General features: G+C 44.2%; 2 protein-coding genes across 3 annotated transcripts; one reads left to right on the top strand and one right to left on the bottom strand.

Annotated features, from left to right (window-relative positions):
- Positions 14-1,491, bottom strand: LOC110435454. Its single transcript, XM_021461002.1, has 3 exons — positions 1,091-1,491; positions 377-428; positions 14-251 (listed from the first exon to the last, which is right to left on the bottom strand). The coding sequence occupies exons 1-3, from the start codon at positions 1,489-1,491 to the stop codon at positions 210-212; spliced, it is 495 nt and encodes a 164-aa protein (XP_021316677.1). The 3' UTR covers positions 14-209.
- LOC8084937 (probable protein phosphatase 2C 31) lies at positions 1,522-4,453 on the top strand. Of its 2 annotated transcripts, XM_002468056.2 has the most exons (4): positions 1,522-2,983; positions 3,101-3,214; positions 3,624-3,891; positions 3,985-4,453. In XM_002468056.2, exons 1-4 carry the CDS (start codon positions 1,628-1,630, stop codon positions 4,098-4,100), a joined length of 1,854 nt encoding a protein of 617 aa, XP_002468101.1. In that variant the 5' UTR covers positions 1,522-1,627; the 3' UTR covers positions 4,101-4,453. The 2 variants fall into 2 exon arrangements, with proteins under 2 accessions (XP_002468101.1, XP_021316674.1); XM_021460999.1 differs by lacking the exons at positions 3,624-3,891; positions 3,985-4,453 and adding an exon at positions 3,350-3,603.

Raw genomic sequence — 14,806 nt, 5'->3', positions numbered from 1 at the left:
AGCCTAGCAACAGTAGAAACATGGAATCGACCAGGTGAGTATATTGAAATATATCATTAGGTAAATATACAATGACTGCTGCCGTAATAATAATATTAGTATAAGTACAGACAACATCATAGAATATATTTACCTTTACTTGTATCTCTGGTTATCGCATCGTTTCTTGGTTTTTGAGTCCAGTGGAAGAATTCTCCATGGTTATTTGCTTATATTTCCTTGGTCAGAAGAAAAGGAGAGGGAATGTGATCCTGTAGGAGTATATTGGTTTGAGAAGGTAATTAAGAATGCAATGAAATAATATATGTAGTTTGCACAGAAATTAAAATTAAAATATAATTATATAAATTATGAGTTTGGCAGGATAAGGATATACCTCTACAAGAACTGAACTTGAGAGCAAGGTAGAGGAAGAGTTAACGTAAGGGCTGCACTATACATGAATAATCATACATGAATCTAAGATCATAATTGATTGAAAAAGTAAATAGTCATGGTAATCTAAAATCTTCAGGGACTCTACTATAGCAAGATAAGCAGTGACTTAAACACTAATATTGAGTGCAAGAATTGAACCACGAATATAAAATTGCCTTTAACATATTACATATGTATAATCATGCTCCAGATATTATATACAAAAGAATGACAGATTATATACATTGGCATAAGAAATAATTTATGCAATGAGAATGAAAAAAAAAATGTTTGTGCGATTCTATATTGTCACGGTGGGGGAACAGTGATATATCATAATACACAAATGGGCATATGGCCATGGATTAGATATCGGGAAAAGCTTCATAGCCTATGGGCAGTACAAATTGCTGACCTAGATACAATTCTATGCATCAAGGTTGGATTTGATATGATTGCTTTACCAAATGTGCAGCACTGAATTTATGCACCGTAGAAAACATTAGGAACTTACTTTAACCACAGAATGGCTAAATATTACCTCTTTAGTATTCAGATCACATTTAATTTGACACTGTAAACTTATAGAGCATATATATTATAGCAAATAGAGTTGGCATGGATTTCTAGCTCAACAATCTGCAATCTCTATAATATGAATTAAAAAACGTGCCTGAGTAGGATTGGGTACTGCTCTTCCTGCATCTCTTCACATCTCATCATCGTTGCAATAATGGCCAAGTGAGATGCGATGGTGTGGGGAGATGGAGATTGCGCCCTCCGCTCCGTTCCTCGCCTTGGGGATAAGAGGGAGAAAGGGATTCCGAAGCCTGCGCATCGCGCCGGCAGCGACGGCGGCCCCGCCCGGCTTCGCGCCCTATCCGCCGCAGCCTCCAGACGCCCAGAGGCGGTGCGCCTCCGAGCCGCATCATCTCCGTCCTCCTCATCCAGCCCCGCCGCCCCGCTCCTCACGGCCTCACGCGAACGAGGTTGTGGGGCAGGAAGTCGTGGACCCCAGGGCCCAGGCAAGAGCGCCACCGTTCCACTCGAAGGTGGGCCTGCCCCTAGTCGCATCGCATCACTCGACTCCAACTATAGTCAACTCCCATAAACAAATCATCTTCTCCCCTACCTTCCCTTTCCCAAAAGGTCAACTCATCCATCCCCTCCACTCCGCCGATCCCCAAAATCCAAAGCCCAAGAAAACAAAATGGGCAATGGCATCACCAAGAACCCATGCTTCTCCGGCGACCCGTACGCCGCCGCCGTCGCGTCGGACCCGCTCCCGGACGACAGCCAGGGTCACTCCTTCACCTACGTGCCATCGGGCGCTGCCTTCGAACAGCCCCCGACGGCTGCCGCGACGTCGTCGGCGGAGTCGTCGTTCTTCTCTCTATCCGGCGCCGCCATCAGCGCCAACCCGGCGACGTCGGCATCGATGCCGTCGTTCCAGGTGTTGAACGAGATGACGTGGCCGCAGTCGACCGCGTGCACGTTCGAGAGCTCGCGGTCCTTCGCCGCCGTTCCTCTCCAGGCGGCGCCGCCTAGGCTCTCCATGTCCGGGCCGGTCCAGTCCACGTCCGGCCGGTTCTCCGAGACATCCGGCTCCGCGTCCACCATCTCCGGCCCGCCCTCCGACTCACCGTTCATGTCGGGTCCACTTGACCTGGCCGTGGGGCTCCAACCGAGCGTTTCTCAGCTCATCGCTGAGCGCCGCGCCGCGCGCTCCCGCCTCCGTGACGAGCGATCTCTGCTACGGTTCTTCGTCGGGACCGCCTCCAAACTCCGGCTCGGGTCGCGGCGCTATCGCCGCCGGCCACAGGAACCTGCTGAGCCGATAAAGGTCTCCTTCAGCGATGGGGACTACCGCTCGCCGCCGAACGGCAATGTGGAGTGGGCTCAGGGCATGGCCGGCGAGGACCGGTTCCACGTCGCGGTGTCCGAGGAGCACGGCTGGGTGTTCGTCGGAATCTACGACGGCTTCAACGGCCCTGACGCGACCGATTACCTCTTCGCCAACCTCTACGGCGTCGTGCACAACGAGCTCAAAGGCGTGCTCTGGGACGACATCCAAGCCGGCGACGACGCCAGGTGCGGTCAGCAAGAAGCGGCCGCAGGCAATGCCGAACGCCTCTGTCTTGCTGAGGCCGACGGCGACAGCTCGGAGGCTAAGCGCAGACGGACGGAAGTTCCCGTGCCAGGCAACAACGCCACGCCGGTGCACCGTGACGTCCTGAGGGCGCTGGCGCGGGCACTGAAGAAGACGGAGGATGCGTTCTTCGCGGCGGCGGAGGAACGTGCGGCCGAGAGCCCGGAGCTGGGGCTGGTGGGCTCCTGTGTGCTGGTCATGGTGATGAAGGGAACCGACGTTTACGTGATGAACGTCGGAGACAGCCGCGCCGTGCTGGCGCGGAGGCCGGAGCCCGACCTGAAGAACGTCCTCGGCAAGGCGTCGCAGGACCTGCAGCAGTTCAAGGCCGAGATCATGCGCGAGCTGGAGGCGCACGACATGGACGGCCTGCAGGCCGTGCAGCTCACCGCAGAGCACAGCACCGCGGTCCACGAGGTACGCCGTCGTTCCCTCCTCTGCTCCTCTCCTCTCCAGTTCAGAACTTCAAATTATGACCGGAATTTGGGTTTTGTGTTCACCGAGTCGTCCTTGTCGGGATTTGGAATGATGCAGGAGGTGATGAGGATCAAGGGCCAGCATCTGAATGATCGGAACGCCATTGTCAATGGCCGGGTCAAGGGGAAGATCAACGTGACCAGAGCGTTTGGGGTCGCCTACCTGAAGCAGGTAACTTCGGTTCTAGTGTTCCGTTTTCGGTGATTTCTGTTGTCGGTCAGGCTTATGCAGTTTGTTCTGCATAAGTACTGCAGCGTTTAAGATGTGCTTTCTTCTGAACATGCTCTGTGCATTATGTTGTCACAGTGTTACGGACTAGAACTGCGACTGCGAGTAACCAATCATGTAGTTGTAGGCCCTACCCTCCAAATCATAATGGCTGATTAGTGGCCATCCATGATCCAACAGTGGCTTGGTGGAGTTGGACTATAGGAGTGGCTTCTACTAATTCCGTTGATTCGACCACCCTGTACTGTGTGTCTCGTGGTCCCAAAGCGTCAAAATTCGCTCAAATGTCAACCTGCAAACCTGACGATTCTGTGGATGTTCGTTAATTTTCGCACCTCTCTCTCTCTGGCAGCCCAAGTGGAACAGCAGGCTTCTGGAAGCCTTCAGGATCAACTACGTCGGCACGGACCCGTACGTGACCTGCGCGCCGTCGCTGTGCCACCACCGCATCGTCAGCTCGCAGGACAAGTTCCTGGTGCTGTCCTCCGACGGGCTCTACCAGTACTTCACCAACAAGGAGGTGGTGGACCAAGTGGAGGCGTTCACCGCCGCGGAGCCCGACGGCGACCCCGCGCAGCACCTCGTCGGGGAGCTCGTGCACCGCGCCGCCAGGAAAGCCGGTGAGTAACCCAACCATCCATGACCATGCATGGAACCCCACGACCAGACGACGGGTCTCTTGACGAATTCGTTCTCTTTGGGTTGTGTTGCAGGCATGGAGACGCGCCAGCTGCTGGAGATCCCGCGCGGCGCGAGGAGGCACTACCACGACGACGTGTCCATCATCGTCATCTCGTTCGAGGGACATATCTGGAGATCGTCTGTCTAGGCGTGTCTGAGTCTGAGGACGAGGGTTCAAGCTGTCCTCGTAATTGAGATGAGGGCATGAGTTAGTTGATGGTCGACAGTGTCAAGGGCGAGGGCACAGCGCTGCCATGAGCTGCCTTCAGTGTTCGGCTATCGGGGTTTTTTTTTTTTTTTTTTTTTTTTTGGGGCCTTATGCTAGAACCATGTCCGTTCTTGCTGAAACTGTTGTACATAGTTCCGCAAGACGAACTCTAGAGTTAGGCTTATATGTAGTAATCCCCAAAGAAAAGAAGAAAAAGAAAAAGGAAATGTAGTAGTATGTAATTAGGGCTTTCGCATGATTGCGATCAAAAGAAAGAAGGGTTAATAGTATATTTAATTAATCATTATTTCTATGTCTATCGTTGAGACATGATAGTTTTGAAAATGACGCCATGAAACTATTCACTAACACTGATCTCACGTCTCATACTAGCACCAATAGAAACATGGAATCAAAATGTTCTAGCGCATCTGGGGATCTGCAACATTCATATTGTCAGTATCAATCATTTGAACGGTGCATCCTGGTTTGGCTAGTCGTTTCGTGTCTTCTGAATGAAGGGGTAAAAATGTGACCAAACATCGTTGTCTGATGCATCCTACGACGTCACACAGGCTAGCAGAGCCGTCACTGGTTTCTTCAGTGCATAAGACAGATTTGTTCGTGGCTTTCACAAGAAGATGTATTAAATTATCCCCCAATGATTCATTAACGATTCAACGTTCAATTCGACTGTGTCAAATACTATCTGTCCCAATCATACTGTTCGGAGGTGAAATTACAAGGAACCACTGGAGAAATCAGGCGAGCATGTTGCTAGCCTGAGAAATCATACAAAGCAAATTAAATTCTTTAACTAGTGCTAGTACCTTTCTTCACTTCTTTTTAAAAGAAAACTACAGCGGGCAAGAGCTAGCCTGAACCATGTATTAACACGCGAGGTTTTGCGTACAAGTTTTGCAGAATTCACGGTGGTATAAAAAAAAAGACGCAAACCCCATCTATGTTGCATGGAAATTCGAGAGACAAGGAGCTCCATTATTCTAGGGCCTCGTCTGCTGGGTTCTTTTTTCAGCGCGTTGAAGAGCAAGGCTTGCCGAGATGACATGTTGCACCTGGGCAAGGGGGTTGCTCCATCTGTCCAAGACTCGCATTACGATCCTTTCCATTTCTTATAGCCTAATATTTTTTGAACTTTGTTTTAGAAAATTAATATAGTTGGACACATTATTGTAAATATTTTTCTGTGATCGTGATTATTGTAAATATTTTCTAGATGTAAATATATAGGTTACATTATGTTATTTTCTATAGTGACATGCAAGAGTGCTTTTTTTTAAGGAAAATTAAAACAGAATAGATCCAATGACTACTTTTATTAATGGTGCTTAAAGTCTACTATAAATTATTAAAGGCCATAGTTAGTTTCAGAAGCCACGTCTAATCCCCTTGGATCACTTTGGATTATTATACTCTAGATTGTGAATTGTGATTATAATAACTAGAAGCATACCATTGTATGTATGAGTTAAACCTACATATTCTTGCATCAATTCTTAGCAAAATTGGCCATGACAATAAAAGAATTCAATAAAAAACTTAGAGAATTACTTTAAATTGTAAGGTGATGGAATGACAAAAACAAATAACAGTATACGCATGCCCTATATATATTTCTAATATATCAAATATAGTTTTTGCATTTAAGGGAGATAATGCGGATGACTTGTATTAATAGGTTGAAAGTTAGTTGTTGACATGGCACTAGTCGAACATGATATGGATAATTAGTGAGAAATGATGTGGGTGGCTTGCATGTTGAGATATAACTTGTAGTGGAGTTTGAAAATATAAGAGATATAGATATAGATATAGATATAGATATAGATATAGATATAGATATAGATATAGATATAGATATAGATATAGATATAGATATAGATATAGATATTATAATAATATGATTTGTTTGAACCTTGGATTTGAATGTGGTAGATTATTGTTGGTTGAATGAATTATAAAATTATTATAATACAATATATTTCATAATTTAGGGTGTTTGATCACAAGATATTGTTTTTACTGTATTATTGGAACAAAAATGATCAAACAGGACCTAAGTTGATTATCATGCTTATAGGGCATTTATACATTACTCCATCCGTTCTAAATCATAAGTCGATTTGACTTTTTTGTTACATCGATTTTATATTTAGATATATAGCAAATGGATGTACTAAAAAAGTTAAAGTGACTTATAATTTGAAATGAAGGAAATAACTACAAACATCAAATATTATCACAAGTACCAAGGTGAAGAGCAGATTATTTTTTTTCTCTCGGTCGGGTCTAAGCCTATTTTTGCAGACATGGAGTTTTTAAAATCGAGTAATCGACACATTCCCAACTACATGCCTGGAAAACAGACAATAATTCAATAAAGGAGTTAATTATATATACTCCATAAGGCAGAGATATGAAAAGAATCTGTGTTGGTTTATCCGGTTTGAATTCGTTGGTCCAAGTTGAGAGCTCGATGCCTTCGCAAACCTTCCGGAAGGGCCTAGCTAGTTTATTGGCTCGTTTGGTAGGTCAACTCTTGCACAATGCACGCACGCCTAGTTGAAAGCCTATAACGTAATCGCCCACCTCATTTTGCGCAAGTGGGGATAAAAGTACTTGGGTTTAGTGATCTGCCCTTAGCGCTGCATCGAGACGTGAGACGTGACCCATGTCTATGTGTGTTGTACTAACGGTATCATTGGCCTTGCAGCAATAGCTTCCATATTTTCTTTTGTAGTCAACGTCATTCACTATATAAGTACGCCGTACACATCTTCACATGAAGACGAGCAATTTTTCTTTGCGAATCCTTTTCTCCCAAGGAAACTTCGGTTTTATAAAGGGCACAGTGGCCTACAGATTGTGCTTGGGGCATAAGAATTGTGATTGAGGCCGTTTTGCCGTGGTTTGTATGTGCTCGTGAGGGACTTGTTAAAGACGGCAACAACAGCGTAACGTGGTCTAAGAGCATCTCCAAGATGAACAATATTTCTCTTAGAGTTAAATTTTAGATTTTTTCTAAGGAAATAGAATTTCAACGGTTTTTGTACCTAATAATCTAAAATAACAAACGCATCTATCTCGTGCTTCTCGTTAGCCATAGGTGGCATACCACAACTGCTCGCTATCTCCTCCCCTACACAAATTTTGCTAGGTGTGCTCCCCTTCGTGTGTCTGCCTTGGACGGCCCTTACCTAGCTCGAGTGCCTCTAGATGATTCTTTCCCGTCGGTGAGGCCTCTAACAACCCTCTCTCTGTATACGCCGACACTACAGTCAAGTATCACATCATCATCCTTGTGCTCGTCGGAGTACCTATCTAATCTTGGACGCCCATCCATAGCCGGTACATGTGAGAGCCAACCACCCCTTTTCCCTTCCTTGCCTAGCTTAATCTCCATGTGATCCTAGTAATGTCATAGCTAGCCAACGCTACTATCTTTAGTGACTGCGTGGCCAGGCAGTCGCCCAAGAGGCGAGTGGTGCAACCACACACACTACTTCCCTAGTAGGTGCAGTCGCACGTGCTGGACAATTTGTGTGCGTAGATCCTGGAAGCCCTACTCGACTATGCGTCGAAGGCTACAAGCAGAGAAGAAAGGTCGTGATCACATCTTCAACAATAAATCAGATGATGTGTCATTTTTAAATATAGATAAATGAGAAATATATAAAAGGTTGTGTCGTGGAACTCTACTTTTTTGGTGGGTTTTATATTTTACACAATAGCTAAATCCTGTAATTTGTAATTTAATTTTACCTAGTCTTTTGGAGATGCTTTAACAAGGCTCTTGATGGAGTTTTGCTAGAATGCTAGTGTATATTATCAAAGATAGAGATGCAAATAGTTTGACATGTAAGCGCGTAAATCAGTCAATTTTAAGACCTACTATCTATGTAGTCTTTTAGAGATAGTTATAGGGGTAAAACCATAAAATGTATATATTTATATGTTTATAGAGGTGAGTAAACATATTTAAGTGGCTAGTTGGCTACAATCTATTACGTGATTTGCATAAAAAATATACCTTTCTAAACTGTTTTCACAAGAATCCACTTAAAATAACATATTTGTGGGTTCTCATTAAGTGTATCCATGTGATTATAGAGAACACATAAAACATCATTAGAGGAAAGCGCAGAGAAGCACGCATCATCCTTATTAGATTTCTTGAGCATAGAACGTAGACCCGTCACTAGCTAGTTCCAACCATCATTGTCATAAGTCGTAGTTGGTTCTCTTCTTCAAGCCAAGTTATTATTTCAATATGTTTTGTGTTGGCCAACATCCACCCTATATGATTATTTCAATAGCTATTGGACTAGCTAATCCTTAACAAGCGTACATAAAGTATCACGACAATCACCTTGTCCTCCTTCCACACATTTCATCCACCTAAGACCCTCACGGACACACACCTTCCCTTCCACAAAACCTCACCACCACACTCACCAGTCCACAGTCCAGCGCATTCATCTTAGGGAAAGATAGACTTACAACTCTTAATAGTCGGAGAGAAACCAAAACACAAGAATGTTCATAACCCGATACATGGCTATATGTATATATATATATACTATGTTGAATGTAGTCTAAGCCAACATCAGATAGATAAATAGTTGGTGTGATACCAATCCTGCCCTCAACCCAAAATCACAAGTCCACCAGCATATTGAAGTAGTAAAATATAACCTCGGCTCGCAAGGGAGCGCTACGAGTCTCTAGAAGCGCCAAAGCTCCACTCTATTGAGAGGCTGCCATCTACCGTTGAAAAATAGCACTGTTAAATTATAGAATAAATTTAGAAAAATATATATTAGCACCCACATCTAGTTAGAACTTAAATTAGGATAGATAGATTTCACTACAAAGAACTTTAAATCTGTGGAGCTACATTTGACTACCATGTGATTTTATTTTTTGAATCAACTCACATGTGATTTTTCATAGGCGTTAGTTTTTGTGTTCCGTTTGCGTTTTCCGTCGAAAAAGAAAACCAGACGTGAAGGTGAGCTCTTACACCTCATGATTAGCCCATCCGAGTAGAAAACTTGGGCCCTGATCGCACAGCCCATAATAGAGATGCACCTCGACGACGACCGCTGGTCCACGGTCCGTAAAGCCTACTACACTAGGGTCTTGTTTACGGTAACTTCAACAGTTTTGTATTTTTTTTTAGCAAAATATAGAGTTTGCCAACTCACAAATAAATATGACAAAGCGAAAAAGAGTTCATCTCCAACCGTTTCTCATAATTCTTTTTCAAAAAATATAATTATAGACCCATTTGTTGCCCGTGTATTTTTCCTCGCACGACGGCGCCAGTTCGCGCGGTTTTTCTTTTCCTTGATCGTCACATCACAGCTATTCTCCGTCACCGCCATCCGCGCGATATTGGTGGTTACCAAGACGTCAACGAAGAGCCCCTGGTCGCCGGCGATCGCATCCAGCCGGCCACTGGATGGTGGGTGATGGCGACACCACGGAGCAATCGCGCGGGAGAAGGATACGCGCGCAAAAACACCAATGCCATGTCTCGCAGACTTTTGCATATATACACAGTTTGACCCTCCATTTGCCAAGTTGCAAAATATACCAAAGCTAATTGCCAAACCGTTGCAGAGTAATTTTTGGACCTTTTTTTCCAAAAAAACAAGAATGTCTAACTAAATTGCAAAACTGTTGGAGTTGCTCTTCCAATTTTTTTTACAAAATAAATATTGTAGCACTTTCGTTTATATTTGACAAATATTATCCAATCATGGACTAACTAGACTCAAAAGATTGGTCTCGCAAATTACAAGTGAACTGTATAAAATTTTGCATAACTTTTTGGAAAGGCCTTGTTTACTTTTAATTTTTTTTGGAAAATCAGCACTGTAGTATTTTCGTTTGTAATTGACAAATATTGTCCAATTATAAACTAATTATGCTCAAAAAATCCATCTCATAAATTACAATCAAATTGTATAATTAGTTATTTTTTATCTATATTTAGGGTTTAGGTCTCGCAAATTATAAGCAACATTTTTGCAGTGATCTTATGCTGAACTACAGGTGCTTCAATGTGCGGCAGGATAAAATGACTATCACAGAATTTATCCTGCCACTTGGTTCCAGGCACTGCTGCACCTGCACATCCATGATGTTCTTTTTTCTAATTAGCAAAAACTGGTGACATGAATCTGTGTTGTATTTTCTATAAGAAACAAAGCTCTAGGATGACATATGTAACGTCCAAAACTTGGATGGTTCTATTTTAGAGTGCGCAAACAATTGGCTTGAGTTGATAATGGGTGTAAAGTATACAGAGCTACCTCTATACTAGCAAACATCTTTAGGTATTAAGTTTTGTCCTAAACAGAAATATTATATATAAGCAAGTTTTTGCATGTTTAATCTCTTTAAACTATACTGTTGTATATATTTTTTAAAACACTATACTATTGTATCTTGTTTAAACCTATCTCTTTAAGGAGCTAAACTTGTGACAACTGAAAGAATTATTGCTACACAGTTTATTTTGTTGTACCAAGTCTTGTCATTGTCTATTTAATGAGAAGATCATATTATTTGATAGATCTTGAATTTAATGATGAGCTCAATAACTTGATTACCTAAACGGTTATTTTTGTCACAAGGAGCATTTTTTACTGCAATTTTTTTAATAATAATTAATTACAAAAGTATCTTTTCTTGGTAGAGATAAAGAGATGGATGGTTCACGTTTGTTGTTTTAAGTATATCCCTTAAATAAAACCGTAGCAACGCACGGGCACTATACTAGTTTTACAAAATAGATGAGGAAGTAAACACGGTCTAAACAAGGCCCAAAAGGCCAATTTTCCGCGATGGTGATGCTACGGATACCGGAGCCCACCAAGAGCAGAACTTTGCCCCTGCTCGTCTGTTCCTTGTACCATAGGCTGACCCTGCCATAGCCCATACGAGCATAGGACTACAGGAGCACACTTGCGAGTTGCCTGCAGTGCTTGGAGTACAAACGACGCCGCAGTGCGGTGACTCTGGTCCCATCATCTCGAACGTCGCACGTCTGTTCAGGTATCCGCAGTGCGGTGGTACCCCGTACACGCCCAGTCGCCCCTGGCTGCCGTGTCTCCTGGATGCTCTCCCCCATTTGTAACTCACGTGACATGCCAAATTTTTTTTTTAGAGTTCGAGGGCCATAAAAGACCATAGATCATTCGGTTACAGTATAGAGTTTAGAGGCTCTCACCCCCAGCCCCTGCCAGAGCTGAGGAAAAGTTTACAGAGAACGTGACATGCCAATCTATCCATCTGCTCCTCAATTTTTGATGTAAACTCTGCTCCTCAATTAGCTTCGCTTTTCGCCACGGCTAATCCTTTACAAAATATTCAACGCTTCAGTACAATTTATAAAAACTTTATTAAAACTAAAATTAGAATTTTCAAACAATGATGATAATGTACATCTACAAATGTAATGTGTATAGTTTTTTTTTAAAAAAGAACTCCTTAGCGTGATTTTGCAAAGGGTTTTAGAATTGCATCGAAAATATGATTTGTACTAAATATCTGTTGCACGGGCATGGCCACGACAGGGATAACAGCTGCGAATATTGTGATGGTTGGTCTCATCACTTGTACCACTATCAGGGAAGAAAGAGCATGGATAATCTTTCTGAGGATTTTTAGCTTATCCTTTGGCTCCCTTTTTTAAGTGCCATGCTGACAGGATGAAAACTGGTGACATAAGGCCAGTCTCAATATAAGGTTTCATCTCACAGTTTCCAAAACATGAAACAAAACATGAAACATGTATTCTTTTCCAGTGCATAGTTTCAGGGCACAGTTTCATAGATTATTTTATTGGATTTGTGGATCCCATGTCGATGTCTCCCCTCTCTCTATTCCCCACCGGAGCATGTCATCGACAAAAGACTGCAGAACAAAATAGAGGCTCACGCTGGAGCTCGCGTTGTGGCAGCACAGACCCTCGCGACCGCGGCTGGACGAGCTCGCGGCGGAGGAGCCCACGACCACGCGCCGCCGTCTCTCCCTTGACGAAGCTCGCGGCATGGCGCGGTGAGCCCTCGCACCCACGTCTGGACAGCTCGCGGCGCAGGAGCCCGCGACCGCGCACGGCCGTCTCTCCCTCGGCGTAGCTCACGGCGTGGCGCGGCGGATCCCTCGCGCCCAAGGCTGAACGAGCTCGCGGGCTCGCGGCGGAGGAGACCGCGACCGCGCGTGGTCGTATCTTCCTCGGCAGAGCTCGCGGCGGAGCCCTCGCGCCATGGCTGGACGGCCTCTTGGTCTCGTGGCGACATAGCCCTACGCGAACGGCCTTGCGGCGGTAGCCGGACGGAGTAGCGATAGTCGCGAACGGCCTCATGGCACCGGAGCGCGCGGCGGACGGGCACAGCAGAACTTGCGACCGTGGTGGGCAGAGTAGCGATGAAACGTTCGGAAGCGCCTCGGTGCAGGTTTCACGGCGTTTCCGAAGTTTTGGAAACAGTGCGGATACGTTTCGTGGCCATGAAACGAATCCCTTCTCTCTTTCTAGTTTCATGCAAAATGCTGATGTAGCACCATATTAAATGTGCATGAAATCCTCCGTAAAACTCCACTAGCCTAATGGTACAGTAGTTTGGTGCATAGTGCAGCAGTGGCTCCTGTGCATGTCGTTTGTCCGTTGCATATCATGGTGTCGACCGCGAGACGCATTACTCGCTTATCCGGTTCGTCCGTTCATGCCTGCCTACTGTCTACTACGGAGTACATCTCCTTTGCTGCCTGCCTGCCTGCTCATCTAAGATGATGACAGTAACATCAGGTATCTGTTGCCAATTACTGTCAACGGCCATCAGACGGGAAAACCCTATCGTTTCTTTCGATGCGTCGTTCGTTTGCTCTGCTCCGGTCTCCCCATAGTACATCGGTGATTGGCAATTACAGAGAACATGCGCCAGCTGATGCATGTGCTTTTGCCACTCCATCTCGCAACACCTTCCGAGCAGTACGTACGTCGGTCCAAACTGTGGATGCGTCTTGGTGTATCTATCTGCTTTCCGGTGACAGTAGCAGAGTACTAGCTACTCGTACCGTAGGCTAGCGGCAGTGCCACTGCCGCGCACACTTGCACGCCATACGGACTCGCAGCTTGTTGTCCGACTCCTTGCGCCATTCCTCAATCCTTTGCCCAGGGCCTCGTTTAGTTCTCAAAAGTGAAAAGTTTAGATCAAAAGATTCGTCTTGTGATTTACAGCTAAACTGTGTAATTAGTTTTTTTTGTCTATATTTAATATTTTATGCATGTGCCACAAGATTCGATGTGACGGTGAATCTTAAAAACTTTTTGGTTTTCAGGGTGAGGCTTTGTTTAGTTCACCCTGAAAATCAAAAAGTTGCTAAGATTCTCCGTCACATCGAATCTTATGACACATGCATGAAACATTAAATATAGACGAAAATAAAAACTAATTACACAGTTTAGCTGTAAATCAAGAGACGAATCTTTTGATCCTAGTTAGATAATATTTGTCACAAACAAACGAAAGTGCTACAGTAATAAAAACTTTTCACTTTTCACAACTAAACAAGGCCCTGGATTTGGATGCGTCGGTTCGGTTTGGTCATGGCTCGCGTTCAGATTCAGGCCTTGTTCAGGCCTTGTTTAGTTCCAAAAAATTTTGCAAAATCGACACTGTAGCACTTTCGTTTGTATTTGACAAAAATTATCCAATTATGGACTAAATAGACTCAAAAGATTCGTCTCGTCAATTTCGACCAAACTGTGCAATTAGTTTTTATTTTCATCTATATTTAATACTCTATGCATGCGTCTAAAGATTCGATGTGACGGGAAATCTGAAAAATTTTGCAAAAATTTTTTAAGAAGTAAACAAGGCCTCAGTTCCTAAAAAATTTTGCAGAATTTTTTAGATTCTCCATCACATCAAATCTTTACGCATGTATGAAGTATTAAATATAGATGAAAATAAAAACTAATTACACAGTTTGGTCGGAATTGACGAGACGAATCTTTTAAGTCTAGTTAGTACATGATTTGGAGAGTGATATTATTCTTAACATCCTCGCGAAAGGAGGAGAGAAGCTGGCATCTGTGTGCACGGTCAGCCCTTTCTTTCCTTTCTACGGACACCGGCTGCTGACATCGTCACATTTCCGGCGATAGCATTCATGTCAGGTGATGTCACGTCGGCTCTCCTCGTTTTCTGGGAAAGGTCGTCTCGTTCCCTGTCAGCGGATGCTCTTCTGTACAGGTTTGCACAGGTTCATGCTCACAGACCAGAGTCCCAGGTGCTGGAAAATGCCCAGCGAGCTGTCTGCAATGTCAATGCCCCCAATCTGTCGATCGTACTGGTGGCTTGAGTTTACTGCAGAACTGTTTTCTCTCACAACAAATCAGTAAACAGAACTTATTCGCTAAGAGAATAGGTAAAAAAACTAACCTAATTTTTTTGCCCTAATTTTTTGCAGGCTGCTGATCCTAGGACCTTGTAATGGCACCTCAAAGAACTAACCTAGCAAACAAGCTTTATATTAGGCCTTGTTTAGTTCAAAAAATTTTTCGGATTTCGCTACTGTAGCACTTTCGTTTTTATTTGATAAATATTATC

This window comes from Sorghum bicolor, chromosome 1 (assembly GCF_000003195.3).
Source record: "Sorghum bicolor cultivar BTx623 chromosome 1, Sorghum_bicolor_NCBIv3, whole genome shotgun sequence".
In the NCBI taxonomy this organism is placed as follows: Eukaryota; Viridiplantae; Streptophyta; class Magnoliopsida; order Poales; family Poaceae; genus Sorghum; species Sorghum bicolor.
This window is presented reverse-complemented; position numbering and strand designations above follow the sequence as displayed.

Bases quoted from the DNA above. Each gene is read 5' to 3' on its own strand.
- LOC8084937 (XM_002468056.2), top strand. From the start codon at position 1,628: ATGGGCAATGGCATCACCAAGAACCCATGCTTCTCCGGCGACCCGTAC. The intron at 3,215-3,623 runs GTAACTTCGGTT...TCTCTCTGGCAG, and splicing joins GGGTCGCCTACCTGAAGCAG to CCCAAGTGGAACAGCAGGCT. The intron at 3,892-3,984 runs GTGAGTAACCCA...GTTGTGTTGCAG, and splicing joins CCGCGCCGCCAGGAAAGCCG to GCATGGAGACGCGCCAGCTG.
- LOC110435454 (XM_021461002.1), bottom strand. From the start codon at position 1,491: ATGCGACTAGGGGCAGGCCCACCTTCGAGTGGAACGGTGGCGCTCTTG. The intron at 429-1,090 runs GCACGTTTTTTA...TGTATAGTGCAG, and splicing joins CAGTACCCAATCCTACTCAG to CCCTTACGTTAACTCTTCCT. The intron at 252-376 runs GTATATCCTTAT...ATACTCCTACAG, and splicing joins CAAGTTCAGTTCTTGTAGAG to GATCACATTCCCTCTCCTTT.